Source organism: Coturnix japonica, chromosome 13, assembly GCF_001577835.2.
Source record: "Coturnix japonica isolate 7356 chromosome 13, Coturnix japonica 2.1, whole genome shotgun sequence".
Classification (NCBI taxonomy): Eukaryota; Metazoa; Chordata; class Aves; order Galliformes; family Phasianidae; genus Coturnix; species Coturnix japonica.
Genome location: NC_029528.1, coordinates 9899056 through 9915813, shown reverse-complemented (window position 1 = coordinate 9915813; position 16758 = coordinate 9899056). Strand labels below are relative to the sequence as shown.

Below are 16758 nucleotides of genomic sequence, written 5' to 3'. Positions count from 1 at the left end.
AGGGAGGAAGAAAGAGGTAATTGAAGCAATTGCTGGGGAGAGAAATGGGAAAATCAAAGTTGAGCTCTGCCAAGGGTGAGATGAAGAGAAAGCTGTGCTGAGTGTGCCGGGAGGGTCTGGTTTGTATTATGATTTCAGACGCCTGTTAACAGGCTCCTACATTTCTTATCATCTCCCTTGTCTTCATGTACACAAGAAACAGTTTCAGCCACTGCTGCTGCTTTCCACTGTATGTTTATTTTATTTTCATCCAAACCTGCCTATAAATTTGTTTCCAGCTCATTTTAGAAACAAACAAAAAAAAAAAAACAACAAACCCAACCCCGCTTGTTCAAGAGGAGATGATCTTTGGACACGCAGTCACACTGCAGGCCAAATGCAAGGGGAAGCAGATGGAGGAAAATTAACCCTCCCCATCAGATGCGTGATGTTCTGTAACATTTAAACCTCTGTCATAGAAATAGAACAACGCTTCTTCAACTTTTCCCTTCTAACTGCAGAGACTGACCTAGAAGAGAGATACTCTGTGTCATGCACAAGTCTGAAGGCCTGCCAGGGAAATACTCATGGCTTCAGGTATTGGACAGAAAATCCAATGGCATGGGCATATTTGTGGAATTTGGTATGATTTTATAAGAAACCTGTCTTCCTAGAGCACTGAGCATCTTATATGGCAGTGGGAATACAAGGATCTTACAGAGCAGCAGCTGTGGAGTGAGATAAGGACCTTACAGAGCAGCAGCTGCGGATAAACAGCGTGAGAACCAAGGACACCTATCGGAGAAGAAAGAACAGCTCGTGGCTTTGGAGGGGGGTGCTTAGGGTTGTTAGTGTAGAAGCTTTCCACCAATAAGCATGTGTGATTTTTGAACACCCTCGTCTGTTTGCTATAGAAGTACGGCTTTCAGGTATTAAAGAGAAGCATGATTTAACCACACTGGTGGATGTCACAACTTCAGCCGTTTAATTCCGACAACACACGGGCTTTAAAACACAGGTGCCTTTAACTCTTGCCCTTTTTGTAGTGCACATAAAAATATGCACTACAGAGTTCAGCACTAAACACTAATTAAAACGCTCAGACCACAGAAGGCGGCTGAGAAATCATACGCAGGACATTAAAATCTGCACATGGTGTATATTGTTACTTACAGAAAAGTGTTATTTTCCCTTTGAAATCATTCACAAACTAGAAAGGTGAGGATGAGCTGATATGAAAGCCTAGAGAGTGAGTCACTGCTAAAGCAGAAGGGAAATTACACCCCAACCCCTCTGACTTCCTAAATCTGTGTTCTTTGTGAAAACATAGAAACAATCTCTGTGCTGACTCTCAACCCACCCAAGTATGAAGCTGCAGCATGAAGCTTTTCATCCATTTCTTCAGCTTTTAGTAATTACAGGGGAATCCACAGTTTAAGGACAAACATTCCCAAACACAACGCAGATGCTGCACGCCAGAAGGTACTGATATCTAACCATCACTTCAACACAATGTATCAGGACTCGGAGGTTGTAAGGATAAGATGTACACTGTTATGAAACAAAACCAAACAACTTAGAGCTCTGCAGCTGAAATGCGCACTAACACCTGCAGAAACATAATGGGGATTTTAAAGCTCTGTAGCCAGCTTCTCCTGAACTTTTAATTACAACACCTACATAGTTTTTAAGACATTTACATTAATTTAATCAAAGCTGTACAAAACAATTTTCACACTCCAAAATGCTCAGTAAAAACTGATCAAAAGCCATTTCTCCTTTTAAAGCTATGTGATGGACCAGCCCTTTTACAAATAAAAGTTAGGCTTCAATAGCTGTACAAACTTACATCCAACAATTACTGCTATACATTAACAGCGACACCTGTTGATCACTTCTTCACTGTAGTTGGTTTTACTGAATTAAGTCTTCATATATGGCCAAATGAATTCTGGAATTACAGCCAGTATCTGATCTTTTTGATTCGAGAATTTAGAATGCATTTTTTTAAATGCATTTATACAGTTCTGTACATTATATTTGTGACTGTATATATACATACCAATATATCATTGTTTTAAGTACTAGACTGCTCAAGTCCACTGAAACAATTTCTCACCAGCCTCTCCCTGTGGTGCCCAGATCTCTGCCATTTCTGGCATTGCTTAGCTGCATAGAATGGAATTGTCTACAGACTTGTAAACAAGCATGGAACAAAAGAAAACTATTGGGTATTGGAATGACCTTCAGCACTACTGTCCAAGAAAAGAGGCCATGGGATCATCAGGTCTCTGACGTTTCATTCTATAGGCTTCCATTTCCTCTTCAGTTGGCTCTCTGGTCTCGTATACGCTGTTGTATGGTCTCTTCCTCTCATCTAACTGCATAATTTCTTTAACTTGCAGGAGACGAGCCTCTTCTGCATTCAATGCCTGAAATGGAAGGAAAAAAATGCAATGAAATGAAAGAGAAAAATAAAACAACAGAATTTTACATCAAATCCTAGTATAACAAAGATAGAGCAGGCAGAATGCTGGGAGAAGCAATGCACAGATGCCTAGCCCCTACAGCATACTCTGCGTATTTCTTTAATACTCAAACTGCTGTGTTCTGTGATGTCTTGTATACAACTGCATAAGTAATAAGTGACCAGGAAGGAAGTGTTCTGTATCTCCTAAACTAAGTATTCCAAAGCTAGTACTTACTGCATGTTTGCCTGAGAAAAAGGAAATAACAGCCATGTAGTTTAGGACATCTAACAGCATTTCACATTTGCTTTAGCTCAAAATTAACACAAAAGAACAGTCCATAGAATTCTACAGCAGTAATATTACAGACTTCATAAACCTGATGTAAAATGCATCTGAAGCTCTTTTTGCCACAAAAAAATAAATAAATTGGGAGTAGTTTTGAATGTACCTTTTTAAGTTTTTCTTGCTTCTTCTTCTCTTCACCCTCACTGTCTGAATTTGAGCTCTTCTTGTGTTTCTTCTTTTTCTTCTCCTTCTGTTTCTCCTGGTGGATCTACAAGGTGGAAAAATAGCACCAGTTGTGATTCAGTAAGCAGTTGTAATATTCAAGCCATTAAATTTCAGCTATCTACACTAGTAGACAGCTACTGAGAGCTCAGTTTTTAACAGAGACGGAACTGATATAATAATTACATCTGATAACATCTAGACTTTGTAAAATGACTTAAAATTATTTTGTAGTTACACGTACGTTTACGTTGCTTCAAGCGATAAAGAAAAATATCTCCCTTAGAAAGGAAAACAACCCACCTCCATCAGTGTTTTGGGTTTTGTCATGTGCTCCTCCTCCCTGGGTTGCTCCTCTAGTAAGTTTGCTTCAGCATTCTGAACAGCAGACAAGAGAAAGGATTTCCATTTACAAAGCATGTTTGAAGGCAGAAGGACAACTTAAAAAAGCAAAATCATCATAGGCTTTCAGAGATGAATGCTTTCCAACTCTTCTCAAGGAACAAAAGAATATACTTACAGCAATTTCTTTCCCAGCTTCCCCTGTACAGTATGAGAACTTGACAAATGAGTGGCAGCATTTGTAACCCCACTTGCCTTCTTTCCAGTATGAGCCCCAAATGCACTGCAAAAAGAGATGGCAGAGCAGTCATTATGACACTCCTCTAAGAGGCAGGATGCAATTTATTCCTGCCATTATTTCCTGATGAGTAACCTATTCAAACAGCCCAGAGGGGAGAAGTTATGAGAAATTAGCGATTTTACATTAGTCTTACAGGTATTACTTAAAAGTAACAAACAACAAAACAGGATGTGGCCAATGCATTCACATCAAAGGGAAACACAGTAACTTCCTCCTCAGTTTAAGGTGGACATCACAACTCTTCAAATTCATGCTGTGATAATGAGAAGTTAAATCCCTTCTTTGCAGAAGGATAAATTTACATGCTGTTTTAATTATACTGCCCTGCATCTACTACATGTCATAACCTTTCAAGGGGAAGATTTTTTTCCTTAAACTAGGTACTTACTGTATGGTTGTTAATCTTCACATCTTCCTCGTATTTAGAGCAAGCAATGGCTTTCTCTTGCCCTTTGATCACTGTTCCATGTCTAGAATACTCTACATAATCTTCTGTTTGAGCTAAAAGCAATTCTGCTGGTGGGGCATCTAGATGTTCTTGTCCTCCATACTAAAATGCAAGAAGAAATCACACGTGAGAGTTATAAGAAAGCATATATATTTAAGCATACATTTCAAGAATAACGATTCCAACAGATTAGATAGTGTATATAAATCTTTTAATTTACGTATCATAAAGGTTGTTAGAATAGCTGCTGTAACATTACATATTTGTTTCCTAAGAACCAGAATTCAAACTTGACAGAATTCTAACTAAATAAAACCAAATGTGTATTACCTTCTCTAGGATGCTTTCTTTCTGCTGTGCCTTGAAGTCTTCTTTTTTCACCTTGAAGGATTTATAAAGCAGCTCTAATTTTGTAGGGTCTGCTTGAAGATGAACTTCAGAGCCTTTGTCATAAGCCTCCCAAGCAAACACTGTATACACAAGAGGCATCACTCAATATTTGTTCGCAAACTAATTTATTCATTCAAATTACAATCTTCCAATTTGTAGTAATTTGAAAGAAAACCTCAATTAAAAAAACTTTTCTTTTGCAGAAGAGCAGTGTTAACTTCAGTCCTTTAACTCTATTCCTTAGAAACAACCAAAAAATAAAACCCAACACAAAAAGCCCAGCAAATCACAGAAAAACAGAAACTACTCACACTGTGTCTGTGCCATTGAAATGGTATCTCCAGTGTAACGAACAAAGTTGTCACCTGCATAACCAACCCTGCAAAAAAGATAAGTATTATTCTCAGCATGCAGCAAACGTGATTGTTTTTTAATAGCAGACATACAATACTAATGGGAAAATAAACTTCTTTGTGCCCTGAGTTAAAGCAGAGGGAGGGAAAGGAGTAATCAGCTCAATACATGAAATTGAAGCCTAGGCTCCCAGTGGTCATGAAAGTATTGGGCAGCATTTCACAATATTCAGTGCCTACATTTATACAGGTACATTTTGCAACACATTCTTGGAACTCCACCTAGGACACCATGAGTCACACTTGGATCTGACTGCATGAATGGCAGGTGATCTTCAAGCAATGATTCTCAGCTTTTGGATTTATCAATCTTTCCTGCTCAGCTTCAGTGTATTTCAGTGATTTAAAGCCTGGTAAGAGCTTTAAACTGCCCTTGGTTACCTTTTGCTCACCTCTCTGTAGAAATTCACAAACTGTAGCTGGAACACAGGTTGACAAATCAAGTTATACTAACAATTCAGTTTTCACCTCCCCACAACAACCCTGAAAAGTTTACAGTCTGCAATATTGTAGCAGAAACACAGATTCAATAAAGGTCAAATTATGACTGGGGAGAAGAGGAAGCACTTGTATCGGATATAAAACTGACTAGCTGCACTCTACTGGGGGGCAAAGAGAGGTGCAAAGAGCATTATTTGCTGTCAGTTAGCCACTGCCATTCTATTTCAGACAGCAAGCTAATCCAATTACTGTACCCTGAACAAACATTTCTACTCGCAATCCATCTACTTTCTATGTCCACAGCACCACATGGGTCAAGGCAGGGTAACAGCTCAAGCGCTTGACTCAGGTTTTAGGTGAGATGGAGTTATGTGCAGCCAAGAGCCCTCCTACAGTATTCTTTAATCAAGTGATCTATCTAGGCAACAATAAAATGTTCAGGCTTCTTCTGTGCAGGCTCTATGAATACATGGGGAGCTTTTGTTCCCAACTCTGGCACTTACTCAGGGAACACAGGTACTCCATGTTAGAGGTCTCCAGTGCTGAATGCCTCCCAACTAACAAGTTTTAGATTCTGTTACTGAAATCATCACCGTTCATAAATACCACTTCTAGAGAAAACAGAGTGTTCTAACACTTGCTCTGTGTCAGAATTGTAAGTAGTTCACATACCCCTAAGGATTAAAGACCAGTATCAATAAAAGTTAATAAACAGAATATCTTTTGCATGTTTACTGTAAAGCATTATTGAAAGATCCATCCTCCTACAACTGAACAGGGATTAATTAGTAGCATGACATAATAATACAAAATAAAATAAAAAAAACTATTAAAGTCATCTCATTTTAAACAGAGTTTTGTTAGATGCACCAGCATGACTCCATTTCAACTTACTCATCTGGATTCTTGCCTGTATTGGCATATGGATTCTCCCTCATTGCTCTTGTTTTGGGGTCATAATAAGCAGAGTTTGGATCTAGATTCCTCAGGTACTACAGGAAGAAAACACGACAGAAGGTATTTTATTAACATTTTTGATATTCAAAGAACTGAAATTACTGCTGATGCCTCAAATTAAGACATTTTAAAAGGATGGTTCCCTTGAAAAAGTCACAACATAAGCTGGAAGTCCGCTGAGAACTGACCTTAACTTCCAAACACAGGGACCCAAACTGAGATTCAATGATAATCAAATGTTCCATTTTTAAACTCTACTAATATGAAGAAATAAAGAAAAAACCATGAAATATTCTTCACTCACTTTTGCAATATCTTCCCGAATACGTAAATTCCGAACTGTGATACGTCTTTTAGAGTCAAAGTTCTGCCCGGGCATATCAATGTCATCTGCATATTTATCTTCATCTTCGTCTTCACTGTTATGATCTCTTTCCTGCAAACAGAGATGGATAACTTTTGTTTAGAAGCACTCATTCACTCTAGAGACAAATGTAAGAATCTGATTTTAGTGGCTTCATTAAAAAATGGGCTTAAGCATGCTCATGGATCATGCAGTTACGTTCATTGTTCCAGAAATACTCATCAAGGATTTCCACTTCCTGCAGCTAGAAAACTATAACTGTGATGAAATATAATACAAAAAGCTCCCTTGGGCAAATCAAACTATGCCTTCAGAAGCAGTTACTTGCTTACACCTTTAAGGTTTGACAGCACACAGAAGTTAAAAAAAAAAACAACAACACAAAACAACAATTAATAATAAAAAAAAGCCCTTGATGACAGAAGAACAGGCAGTCAAGTGACATGAACCCAACCCTGAAACCCTTAGGCCACCCTTGCTTTGCTGTTTCACTAACTACGGGTCCTTTTTTCTGCCCATGGTGTGATGCAGTGGGTATTCATCTTACTGTCTGCGAATTTGGTTCCTCTTCTCCCCACTGGTGTCTTGGGGAGTTCTGCAGCAAACAAAGAGCATATCAGCAGAGAAGATAAGATAGTGCAGAGAGAAAAGGGGGCAAGCAGATCAAGACGGACCAAAGCAGGACTTTGATGCTGGATACAAGAATACAATGCGTTTGTGGCACAAAATGCACAGAGGTCACTCCATGTTGAATACCCTAAGGAAGAGCTCATAACACACAAGTTGTAGACCTCATCACTGGATTACCAACAGAATTTCTAGGATTTGCCATTCCTGCAAAGGCTCGGTACTCTATTACCTAAAGCTTATCATACCTTTAAGGGAGAACAGATTGGAATATTTCACATCATGCAAATAAATCCAAGATAGGTATGCACACATTTAATTAGTGCTGACAAGAACATCAAGCTTGAATCAGAAGACAGAATTCAATATGGAGAAACACAACCTAATTTTCTTATTCATCTGCTTAGCCTTTAAATGCTATTCTGCAATGAACACAGACATAAAGAAAAAATAATAAACAGCTTTTATCTGGAAGATCAGAACTCTGTATTTTGTGCTGGGTCAGAGATTTGGTTCACTCTGCCACCTGGTGACAAAATGCAGGGTGACAGCCTCAGGAAAATGGATTTCCAATTGCCCACAATCTATTGCTCAACACCTTCTGTCTTAAAATGCCAATTAAAAAATTATTTTGGACAGAAATAATCTCTATGTTTTCTCCATGTCAAAAACCAGGAGTTAAAAAATATTCATGCTTTTAAAATTAGAACTTCATATCAAATATTATCAAAAGCGTGGCCTATAATCCATCAGGAACCTGCAGAAATGGATGGAAGATGCAGACTTTACAGTCCAGAGGGAAATATCTATGCTCAGCCTTCACATAATCAGAGCTACTTCAAACAGTCATAGCAGCAACTGAAGAAGAAACAAGTCTGGTTCTAAGATAAAGAAGATACCTTCCTATTCCCATTTATACTAACCATAATAAAACAATCCACACAACAACTGCTACTTCAATATTAGACAAAACAATGTTTAAATTAAAGAAAAACCCAATGTGCATCTCAGTGTATGAGCAGAATTACTACATGGAAAACGGAGCTTTCTGATCTGAAACACCACATCATTAATTTTACAAGGTTAATAATCAGAAGAAAGTTTTGTCCAGAAGTGAAATACGAAGTCACTCATCTGAAAGAAGGCAATCCAAATTTTGTACATGACACACAATAACCTGATGCTATGAAGAACTTAATATTTTTCAGGGTATAAAAAGCAACAGAGAATAAATGTATCCGAGAGCAGAAATAACCTGTTTAGCTTATATTCAGCCTAAACAAAAATAAATTAAAGAGTTTAATGTACTTACCACTTGTTCTAGCTTTCCTGATGCTAACTCTTCCTGAAGCTTCTGAGCTTTCAGTGTACGCTTGGCCTGAACAGCACACAAATGCATTTGTTTTAGTATTTCCTCTTAATAGTAAGCATGTAGTAATATCATAAGCACTTATGACCACTGCCACTTAAAATCTACTACAAGAAAATGAGCTTTCATTTCTCTGGGTGCTTGTAAACAAAAAAAATCAGCAGCCTGAAGTTAATCTCCTCTATGCTTAAGACTCATCACATTGTTTTTAGAGACCAGAGGGAAGGACGCTATACATTAACTAACCATCTTACTGTTTTATGGTATTCTGATAAATAAGCAAGTTTACCACAGCTCATGCAGCTGTACCGTTACTATGTGCAAACTAATTAAAAAAATACAGCTTATTTTAGTTCAGCAGCGCTTGAGAACAAAGGTGTTTTACCACAGTGTCCTCATAACGTAGTCAGGATTTCAATAGTTAAGGTATTTCATTGAAAGATAGTGCAAGCATTTAAAATTCAGACAAGAATCATGACATTTTAGCAATGGAATTTGTATTTTAAAGCAGCACAAAGTAGGTTTCTATGTGTATGACATCACAGAGCCACAGATACATGTACCAACAGCCACTGTTCCACAAGAGTAACAAAAGGACTTTGGATAGTATCTAATAGCTTAGAAATTAACTTTTTGCCTACAAATTAATCCACACCTTTGTCAGTACATTATAGGGCTTGTCTAGCAAAAACAAGCAAATAGGAGAGACAGTATGACAGATCTATACTGAGATCTGAATTCCTCTATTTCTAGTTCTAGTGCAGTCTGCTAACACAGCATACAGCCTGTTTTTCCATTACTGATGCAACACAAGACCTAACATTATCAGTGTGCAAAACAATCCACCCTCCTCACAGCGTATCCAAATGCTTCATTTTTCCACGGTGAACTGCAACACCTACATACCAAGTCAACCTTGGCATACTCTTCTACAATCTTCATGTGCTCTTCTGGGTTATAACCATTCCAACGATCTCGCTTTCCATCGTAATCAAACATTAGCTGAGGCTGCACGTGTTCATCTGGTGCAATATTCATGCCTGTGTATTTAGCTCCAACTTTCCTGGGTCTCTGGAAGTGAAATACATACAAAAAGGTTGGATCAGTTGGTCCAATTTAAACATACATTGAGACACCGCTCTTTAAGAATGGCATCAGTAGAGCTCTTGTAAAGCCAGTTAAGCTTAGCATGATAAGCCATCTGACTTGTAAATAAATTCAAGAAGTTCAGTTCTGTATTTCAAAATAACTAAGTAACTGTTGTTTTACCTATAGGGTAGGCGTTTTTCACTAAATTCACGTTTACTTCTGAACCATTAAAATATCAACAGTGTCAAGCTTACCTCCATACAGTCCTTCTTTTTGTGTGTCAGTGCACCACAGTTCTCACAAGCTCCTTTCCGGTATCGGGTAGCTATAGAGTGCTAAACAACAAAAGAAGACAGCGTTAAACATTAAACAAACACATGCTAAGATTCATCTGTGTATTTCTCCCAGCTGACTTATTTACTTTTCTAACACAACTAAAGCACACATGCTCCAACCAAACTCAAAAGGCCATTTAGGTGACTACCAAACACTGGGTAATGAATCATAGAATCATAGTATCACCAAGGTTGGAAAAGACCTAAAAGATCATCCAGTCCAACCGTTCACCTATTACTAATAGCTCCCACTAAACCATGTCCCTCAACACAACATCTTCCCTTGAACACTCCCAGGGTCGGTGATTCCACCACCTCCCTGGGCAGTGCATTCCAGTGCCTGACCACCCTTCCTGAGAAGTAATACTTCCAAATGTCCAGCCTGAATCTCCCCTGCTGTAGCTTGAAACTATTCCCTCTGGTCCTATCACTAATGACACGAGAGAAGAGGCCGACCCCCAGCTCACTACAACCTCCCAACATAACTCAGGAAGTTATGGAGAGCAATGAGGTCCCCCCTGAGCCTCCTCTTCTCCAGGCTGAACATACCCAGCTCCTTCAGCCTCTCCTCATCTGCTTGCTGTGTACAAATTTCCAGTTCCTGTCACCCTCCAAAGCATATAACCAGATCTTGCAGGGTGTCACTGACTTATATCTTATTGCATAGGAATAATTAAAAGCTTTGTTTTAGGACAAAAGCATCCCCATACCTCTTTCACTCCCCGTTTGTACCAGTCTCCTGAGGAGCTGTACTGCTTCTGCTTCTCTGGCTGAGGCCTCTGATGCTTTAGCGTAGGTCTTTTGGAAGGATCTATGTACCACGGGACCGAAGATATGTACTGAGGAATGTGAGGGTTGATATCTCTGTAAAAGGAGATATGAAATTAATACACGGCACAGGAAAAACCACCGCACAATTTAGCTTAATTAACCTCATGTTAAGCTCAGCTTCACAACTCTGTAACCACATAAGCCTACTTTACAAACCGAGCTGTGTTACAGAACTTACTTTCCTTCCTCATCCACCTCAGCAGGCGCGTTCCCCAGCTTCCTCTGCTCCTCCAGCTCCTTCTTTTTCCTCCAATCCTCCCTCGTCATCTTCTTCGGCTCCTCCATACTCACATCTCCCGGCCCTCCCGAAGGAGCCGCGTTTACCGCCGTCCCAGACGCCATTTTACTTCCTCCTAAAACACTAAAAAACCGCACGCGTTCCGAACCGAACCGATCCCACGAGCCTCCCCCCGGTTACCCCTCATAGCCCAGAGCCTCCACCCAGCCATACCGGGCACAACGACCACCCAACACCCCAGCAAAGCCCACCCGGTCCCGCACCTCCACTCCCTGTTTACCAACTAGGCCGCACCGAGACCCCGCCCCTTGACTGCCAGGGCAACGAGGAGCCGGAACTCGGTAGTCACCAATGGGGCGGCTGAGCGTTAATCGAAAGCGGCCTATGGGAGCAGCGGGGCGGGTGTAGAGGCTGGTTGTGCTTATCGCTATCCCTGCTCTTCTCCTCGCTCTGCTGCTCCCAAATCGGCTTTTCCCGCAGGTAAGTGTGCTGTTTTTCCTCCATGTTTTCTTTCTGGCCTGTTGAGCGATCCTTCTGCCCTAAAGAAGGGCGGGCCTGCGAGGCGTTGCTTGGCCGCCCAGTGCACGGTGCCGTGTTATCAACCGCCATATCTAATACTGGCCCTGTGCTCAGTCCAAGCTGCCATCATCATTCCTAGCATACATCAAAAACTTGCTGTTTCTATTAGCAAGAACTGCCAAGATCTTCTGTCTGCCTTTCCAGGGTGGTCTCATCAGCCCAGAGATGACGACGCTGATCTTTGTGGATAAGGAGGATGGTGAAGTTGGTGCTACTAAGAACCAGTTAAGACGCCCTTCGGTATCATGTGAGTATATGCTCCATGGAGACAGCGTGGGATGGAGTAAAGTGCGTGTCCTGGGTTTTGTTAATCACTGTTTTGAACAGGAACAACAAAATGGGTTAAGCAGATAAATAGTAAAACTAAGTTTATCAGCTATTACAAATATGAAAATCACCTGTCTTTTGAGCTTATACTTTTGATCTAGAAGTGGAGAACAACAATTAGCTTTCTAGCACACACACTTCATTAGAAGCAAGCTTTAGGGTTGACAAGGTGCTAAAGCTTGCTTTCCTTTCCTGTCTGCAGCAAAAGCCTTATCAGAAAGAACACAAGTCAATACTCCACTTCTAAAAAAAGCAATCAGAACTCCAGCCACATCTCACTCTGTCAGAAAGGCTCTTGGAAATGTGAACAGAACTGTAGGAGTTACAAGCAAGAAGGAACAGAAGAAAGATAAAAATCAGCCTTGCAGTGCAAAGAAAGTGAGTACAACCCTTCTGTAATGGATGGGAATCAGAGGAATGCATGATGTACCTACAACAGCTTAGGGAACACACAAGGGCAATGAAGTAACTCTAGACAAAATATTGGCTGTGTTACTGTCTTGTTCATATTCTATTTAGTGGGAGTTTATTGTTATGAGCCTAAATATCATACTGCAGAGATTTGTTGCCACTGTGTACCATCATACAAGTTCAACTGAAGCATTTTCCCTTTTGCAGCTTATTTGTATCAAAGGTGTTAAAATCCAGGTTTACAGGCACAGAAAGGGTACTACACTGAGAAAACACGACAGCACAAATAACTTGACTTCTTCATTTTAAGGTTGCTGAAAAGGCTGTTGGATTAGCAAGCTGGGATGGAGGGGGTGATGAAGCTTACCCAGAAATAGAAAACATGTTTCCTTTTGATCCTCAAGGTAAGAACTCTTGGGGTAATTATTAAAACCTAATTGGACTTTGATTAAGTGTTGATGCTGCAAGACTTCCACTGAGCTGTTGTGGTGACTAAGCTGGTATTACATTTCTCCAGAGTCCTTTCTTAAACATAAGGGCATTCAATATTTTGGAAGCATGACCTTGTTCTTGTTTGAGTGTTTTAAATATACGTATTGCTTGATATAGTTGACACAGCATAGGGATTAGAAAAATTCCTTAAAACTCTTGCTTTATAATGACTGTTACATACACTTCAGATAAGCATTAGCATACAAAATTGCATGGACACTAATAAGTAACTGTAACTAAGCACTCCATAAGAAGGAACTGTTGGACTGAGTTGTCCTGGAACTACTCCCATTTCACTTAATCAAGGACAACTTGCAGCTTCACATGCTATTGTGCGCTGTTACTAAACTACAGCGTGTCTTTCCTAAACAGACTTTGAGAGTTTTGATGTTACTGAAGAGGATAAACTAAGTGATATCAAGCTGCGTGGTGTTCCTCTCATGATATTCCCAAGTACTTATGACAAACCTGTGGACCTAGCTTCTTCACCTATAAAGCTTGAAAAGATGCCATGGGAGTCTGGTAAGTGGAAAATTAGCCTGAGGTTCAGCGCATATTAGTGATTTAGGAAGGAAGTGAGTTTGTTGCAGTAGTGAACAACTATTGCTCTTGTAAGTGCAAGAGCAGGATGCTTATCTCAAAGAGCACTCTGTATGTAACTGAGCTGAATTTAACTGGTCATCTCTACTGGCATGGGTAGTGGTCTCGAAGCTGCACTGCCATGTAACTTTCTGTAATATATTTCTAACTCATCATAGCCATTCAAGAGGCTTATGCTAATCCACCAGCAGCCAGCTGGAGTGTAAACTTCTGGATTTTATGAGTAATTGATCTCCTCTATTTCTAACTTTCAGACTTGCTAGAACCACCTGCTGACTTCATCTCTACGCTGGATTACGTCATTGATATGCCGCCTATGGACTATGACTTCTAAAAAGCATACTCTGAAGTTTCTGTTGAATTTTATGTTTATAAATAAAGGTTACTTTAACTTGTGAAATAAAACTTACCTTGCTTTTTCTTTCAGTAGAGCTAATATGCTGCACACCCAAGATGTAGGCATTTTACTATCTGACAGGCTATTAAAACAAAACTTAGTCTTGCTTAAAAGCTCATCTATAATTCAGTGTTCTGAACTGTATCCAGATATTAATATATGAATCTTCAAGTCACAAGTATAGATTCAATTTCTTAGCACTGTTATTGTTCTAGTTCTTTTCAGTAATCATGGAAAACAAGTGAGGTTTAGAGGTGGCATTATTCATAGTTGCCTGCTGTTACCACAGTGGATAAAAGTTGGTTTGAGGTGCTTAATGAAAGCTGGAATATGGGGGCCCTCACTACAAGAAAGACAGGCCCTAGTGCACAGTCAGAGAAGGGCAACAAAGCTGTAGGTGGTCTGGAGCACAAGTTCTAAGAGGAGCAGCTGACGGAGCTGGGATTACTCACACTGGAAAAGAAGCAGCTCAGGGGTGACCAAACCACTCTCTACAACTGCCTGAAGGGAGACTATGGTGAGAAGGGGGTCAACCTCTGCTCCCAAGTAGCTAGCAGTAGGACAAGAGGGAATGGCATCAGATTGCTTCTGGGGAGGTTCAGGTAGGACATTAGTGAATGCTTCTTCAAGAAAGAGGTCAGGTGCTGAAATGGTCTGCCTGGGAAGGTGGTGGAGTCACTGTCCTTAGAGACCTCCAAGAAACATTTAGATTTAGATGTTGTAATGAGAGATGTGGTTTAGTGGGAATTACTGGTTGGACTAGGTGATCTCTGAGGTCCTTTCCAACCTTAATGATTCTAATATACTATTCTATCTTACTGCAAGTTTTTATGATGCTTGTATATGCATAGTAGTTCAGATATCTACTACTATAAACAGCTGCTTAAAGTTCTGGAAAAAGAAGTAATATTTAGTTGCAGTGGCTGTGTGAACTCACCCTTGTGAGAAATGAGAAGGAACTGACAGCAAATGGAAGTCCTTGTTTGATATCTACAACTAAATTTTTAATTCTTAAGTTAGTTTCCAAAGCAGTAAAAAGCCAGTTCAGGAAATGTAATGCTGTAATGTGGTGGAAAACAGCAATGAAAATGGGGTAGCAGAGTCCTAGGCTGCAACAAACAAGGACAAGCCCAAGTGCAACATCCATGAATGCAAAAACAAAGGAGAAAAGAAAGCTGCTCACCTTCAGAAGGCCTCACAGAAGCAGAAATCTCCAGCAAGATGCACTTACCTCCACTGCAAACCCTTAAATGAGATCTGAGGAATCCTGGTCCCACCCCTTCCAGTCATTCGGTTTCATTGCATACACCTGAGCTCTACCTTCCCACCAGGTGCTCAATCACTGCTTCAGGCCATGACTTAGCAGGAACCATAGCTATTAATGTTTGCTATTCTTGCTGGGCTGCGTGCTAGTGGTACACAGGGTGTTGTTTAGTTAAGCATTGTGTGTCAGTAGAACCTACAGTTCCTATTATTGCCCTCCCTGTGGCTGTCTGACTCATCTATCACCTAGGTATGAGTTCTCCATCTCACTTCCAGCATGCTAAATATTAAGTGCTAAGCATTCTGCTGATGTTCTTGCAATACTCTTGAAAGGCTGCTTGGACTCTGTGCTTTCTATGTTTGTAATTAAGGTCCTCGTGTTCTGTAGGCTGTTCTTTCAACTGTTTTAATTAAAATACATTGAAGATGTTGCTATTGCCACTCAACAGAGATTCTGAGCAATCTCTGCAAGTTACTCAACTCAACTTTTCGCTTCATGCTGTCCTCTGCTATACTGTCAAAGGTAGAGAAAATCTTTTTCCAGACTAGAAAGGATAACAGGCCTCGGAATGTTTCAAGTCCTTAATGCTTTTTACTCATCAGAAGCAGATAAGCCTGAAGGTAGACAAGCCTTTTGGGAATTGTCCTGTTGCAAATCCTGACCTTTAATCAGGTTTCTGAACTAACAGCCACCTGAAATAGAAATGCGTTCGTTCTGCTTTGCTCTCAAACTTGTCAGGGTTTTAGGCGGTGTTAAATACCAATGAATTATACAATAGTTGCTCTTTGTCTTTATGACTAGCTCCTTGCCTTTGGCTTGAAACTTCAAAAAATAATCAGGAGAATATCAGACTAGCAAAAACTCTGAACAGAATTTCCTTTAATCACATATTTCAGGTTTTTGATGATCCTTACTTCAGACTCAAGAAATATTAAAATTCGCATTGCCTTTTCAGCTGAAAACTAAGTTTGAGTATAATCTAACAGTTACAGGAGTTAAGGCAAAACTAGAAGGGAGTAAGAAAATGCGTCGTCCTCTAGTTTTGTCTCTGCCAGTTCATTTGGGCTGGGACAAAAGAGTCCAAACCCAATAGAAGCTGAAAAATGCCTGCAAGGCACTGAAACTGATCACACAGTGCCACCATGTGGCCTCCTATGCAGTCATGCAAGTTAAAACAAAACAAAAGTCATTTGGTATAATACAAAACACTGGCTAACATAATATGAGATACTGCAAGGCTGTAGTGCTAAATCAACATAAATGCATAAATATAAGCTGTATCTATTTGCATGTCCACCTGCTTCATCGGGAGAGATGCCAGTATTTTTTGTTAGGGAGGTTTTTATAACAACCCTCCCTTACTTGTTCTTCTGAAGTATTTAGTAATCAAGTACATACATCTATTCTTCACACCTCCAGTAATTACATTTTGGTACCATACCCACAGTGTGTGCTCATGATGTCAAAACAATCAGAGCATGTTTGTTATCGGTATGGATAACATATGTCATGTTCATAAATGGTAATCAGATGATTGAGACAGTCTTCCTGCTGCTGGTAAACTTTGCCCTCAAGTCTCCTCCGAG

At 40.0% G+C, this 16758-nt stretch overlaps 2 protein-coding genes across 5 annotated transcripts; one reads left to right on the top strand and one right to left on the bottom strand.

Annotated features, from left to right (window-relative positions):
* Positions 1-215: 215 nt before the first annotated feature.
* On the bottom strand, positions 216-11497 carry SLU7 (SLU7 homolog, splicing factor). Of its 4 annotated transcripts, none has more exons than XM_015876062.1 (16): positions 11366-11481; positions 11043-11225; positions 10744-10897; positions 9953-10033; positions 9516-9680; positions 8553-8618; positions 7161-7208; positions 6554-6685; positions 6187-6284; positions 4750-4817; positions 4379-4518; positions 3989-4150; positions 3478-3582; positions 3261-3335; positions 2899-3003; positions 216-2411 (listed from the first exon to the last, which is right to left on the bottom strand). In XM_015876062.1, exons 2-16 carry the CDS (start codon positions 11204-11206, stop codon positions 2232-2234), a joined length of 1743 nt encoding a protein of 580 aa, XP_015731548.1. In that variant the 5' UTR covers positions 11207-11225; positions 11366-11481; the 3' UTR covers positions 216-2231. The 4 variants fall into 4 exon arrangements, with proteins under 4 accessions (XP_015731548.1, XP_015731551.1, XP_015731549.1 ...); XM_015876063.1 differs by having other exon boundaries at positions 2191-2411; positions 11383-11497; XM_015876064.1 differs by having other exon boundaries at positions 2191-2411; positions 11043-11217; positions 11366-11470.
* PTTG1 (PTTG1 regulator of sister chromatid separation, securin) lies at positions 11463-13916 on the top strand. Its single transcript, XM_015876075.2, has 6 exons — positions 11463-11582; positions 11826-11928; positions 12211-12386; positions 12730-12823; positions 13284-13433; positions 13766-13916. Exons 2-6 carry the CDS (start codon positions 11847-11849, stop codon positions 13843-13845), a joined length of 582 nt encoding a protein of 193 aa, XP_015731561.1. The 5' UTR covers positions 11463-11582; positions 11826-11846; the 3' UTR covers positions 13846-13916.
* The last annotated feature ends 2842 nt before the right edge of the window (positions 13917-16758 follow it).

Bases quoted from the DNA above. Each gene is read 5' to 3' on its own strand.
- SLU7 (XM_015876063.1), bottom strand. From the start codon at position 11,206: ATGGCGTCTGGGACGGCGGTAAACGCGGCTCCTTCGGGAGGGCCGGGA. The intron at 10,898-11,042 runs GTAAGTTCTGTA...CTCCTTTTACAG, and splicing joins GAGGTGGATGAGGAAGGAAA to AGATATCAACCCTCACATTC. The intron at 4,818-6,186 runs GTAAGTTGAAAT...TCTTTTTTGCAG, and splicing joins ACAGGCAAGAATCCAGATGA to GGTTGGTTATGCAGGTGACA.
- PTTG1 (XM_015876075.2), top strand. From the start codon at position 11,847: ATGACGACGCTGATCTTTGTGGATAAGGAGGATGGTGAAGTTGGTGCT. The intron at 12,387-12,729 runs GTGAGTACAACC...CTTCATTTTAAG, and splicing joins AGCCTTGCAGTGCAAAGAAA to GTTGCTGAAAAGGCTGTTGG. The intron at 12,824-13,283 runs GTAAGAACTCTT...TTTCCTAAACAG, and splicing joins GTTTCCTTTTGATCCTCAAG to ACTTTGAGAGTTTTGATGTT.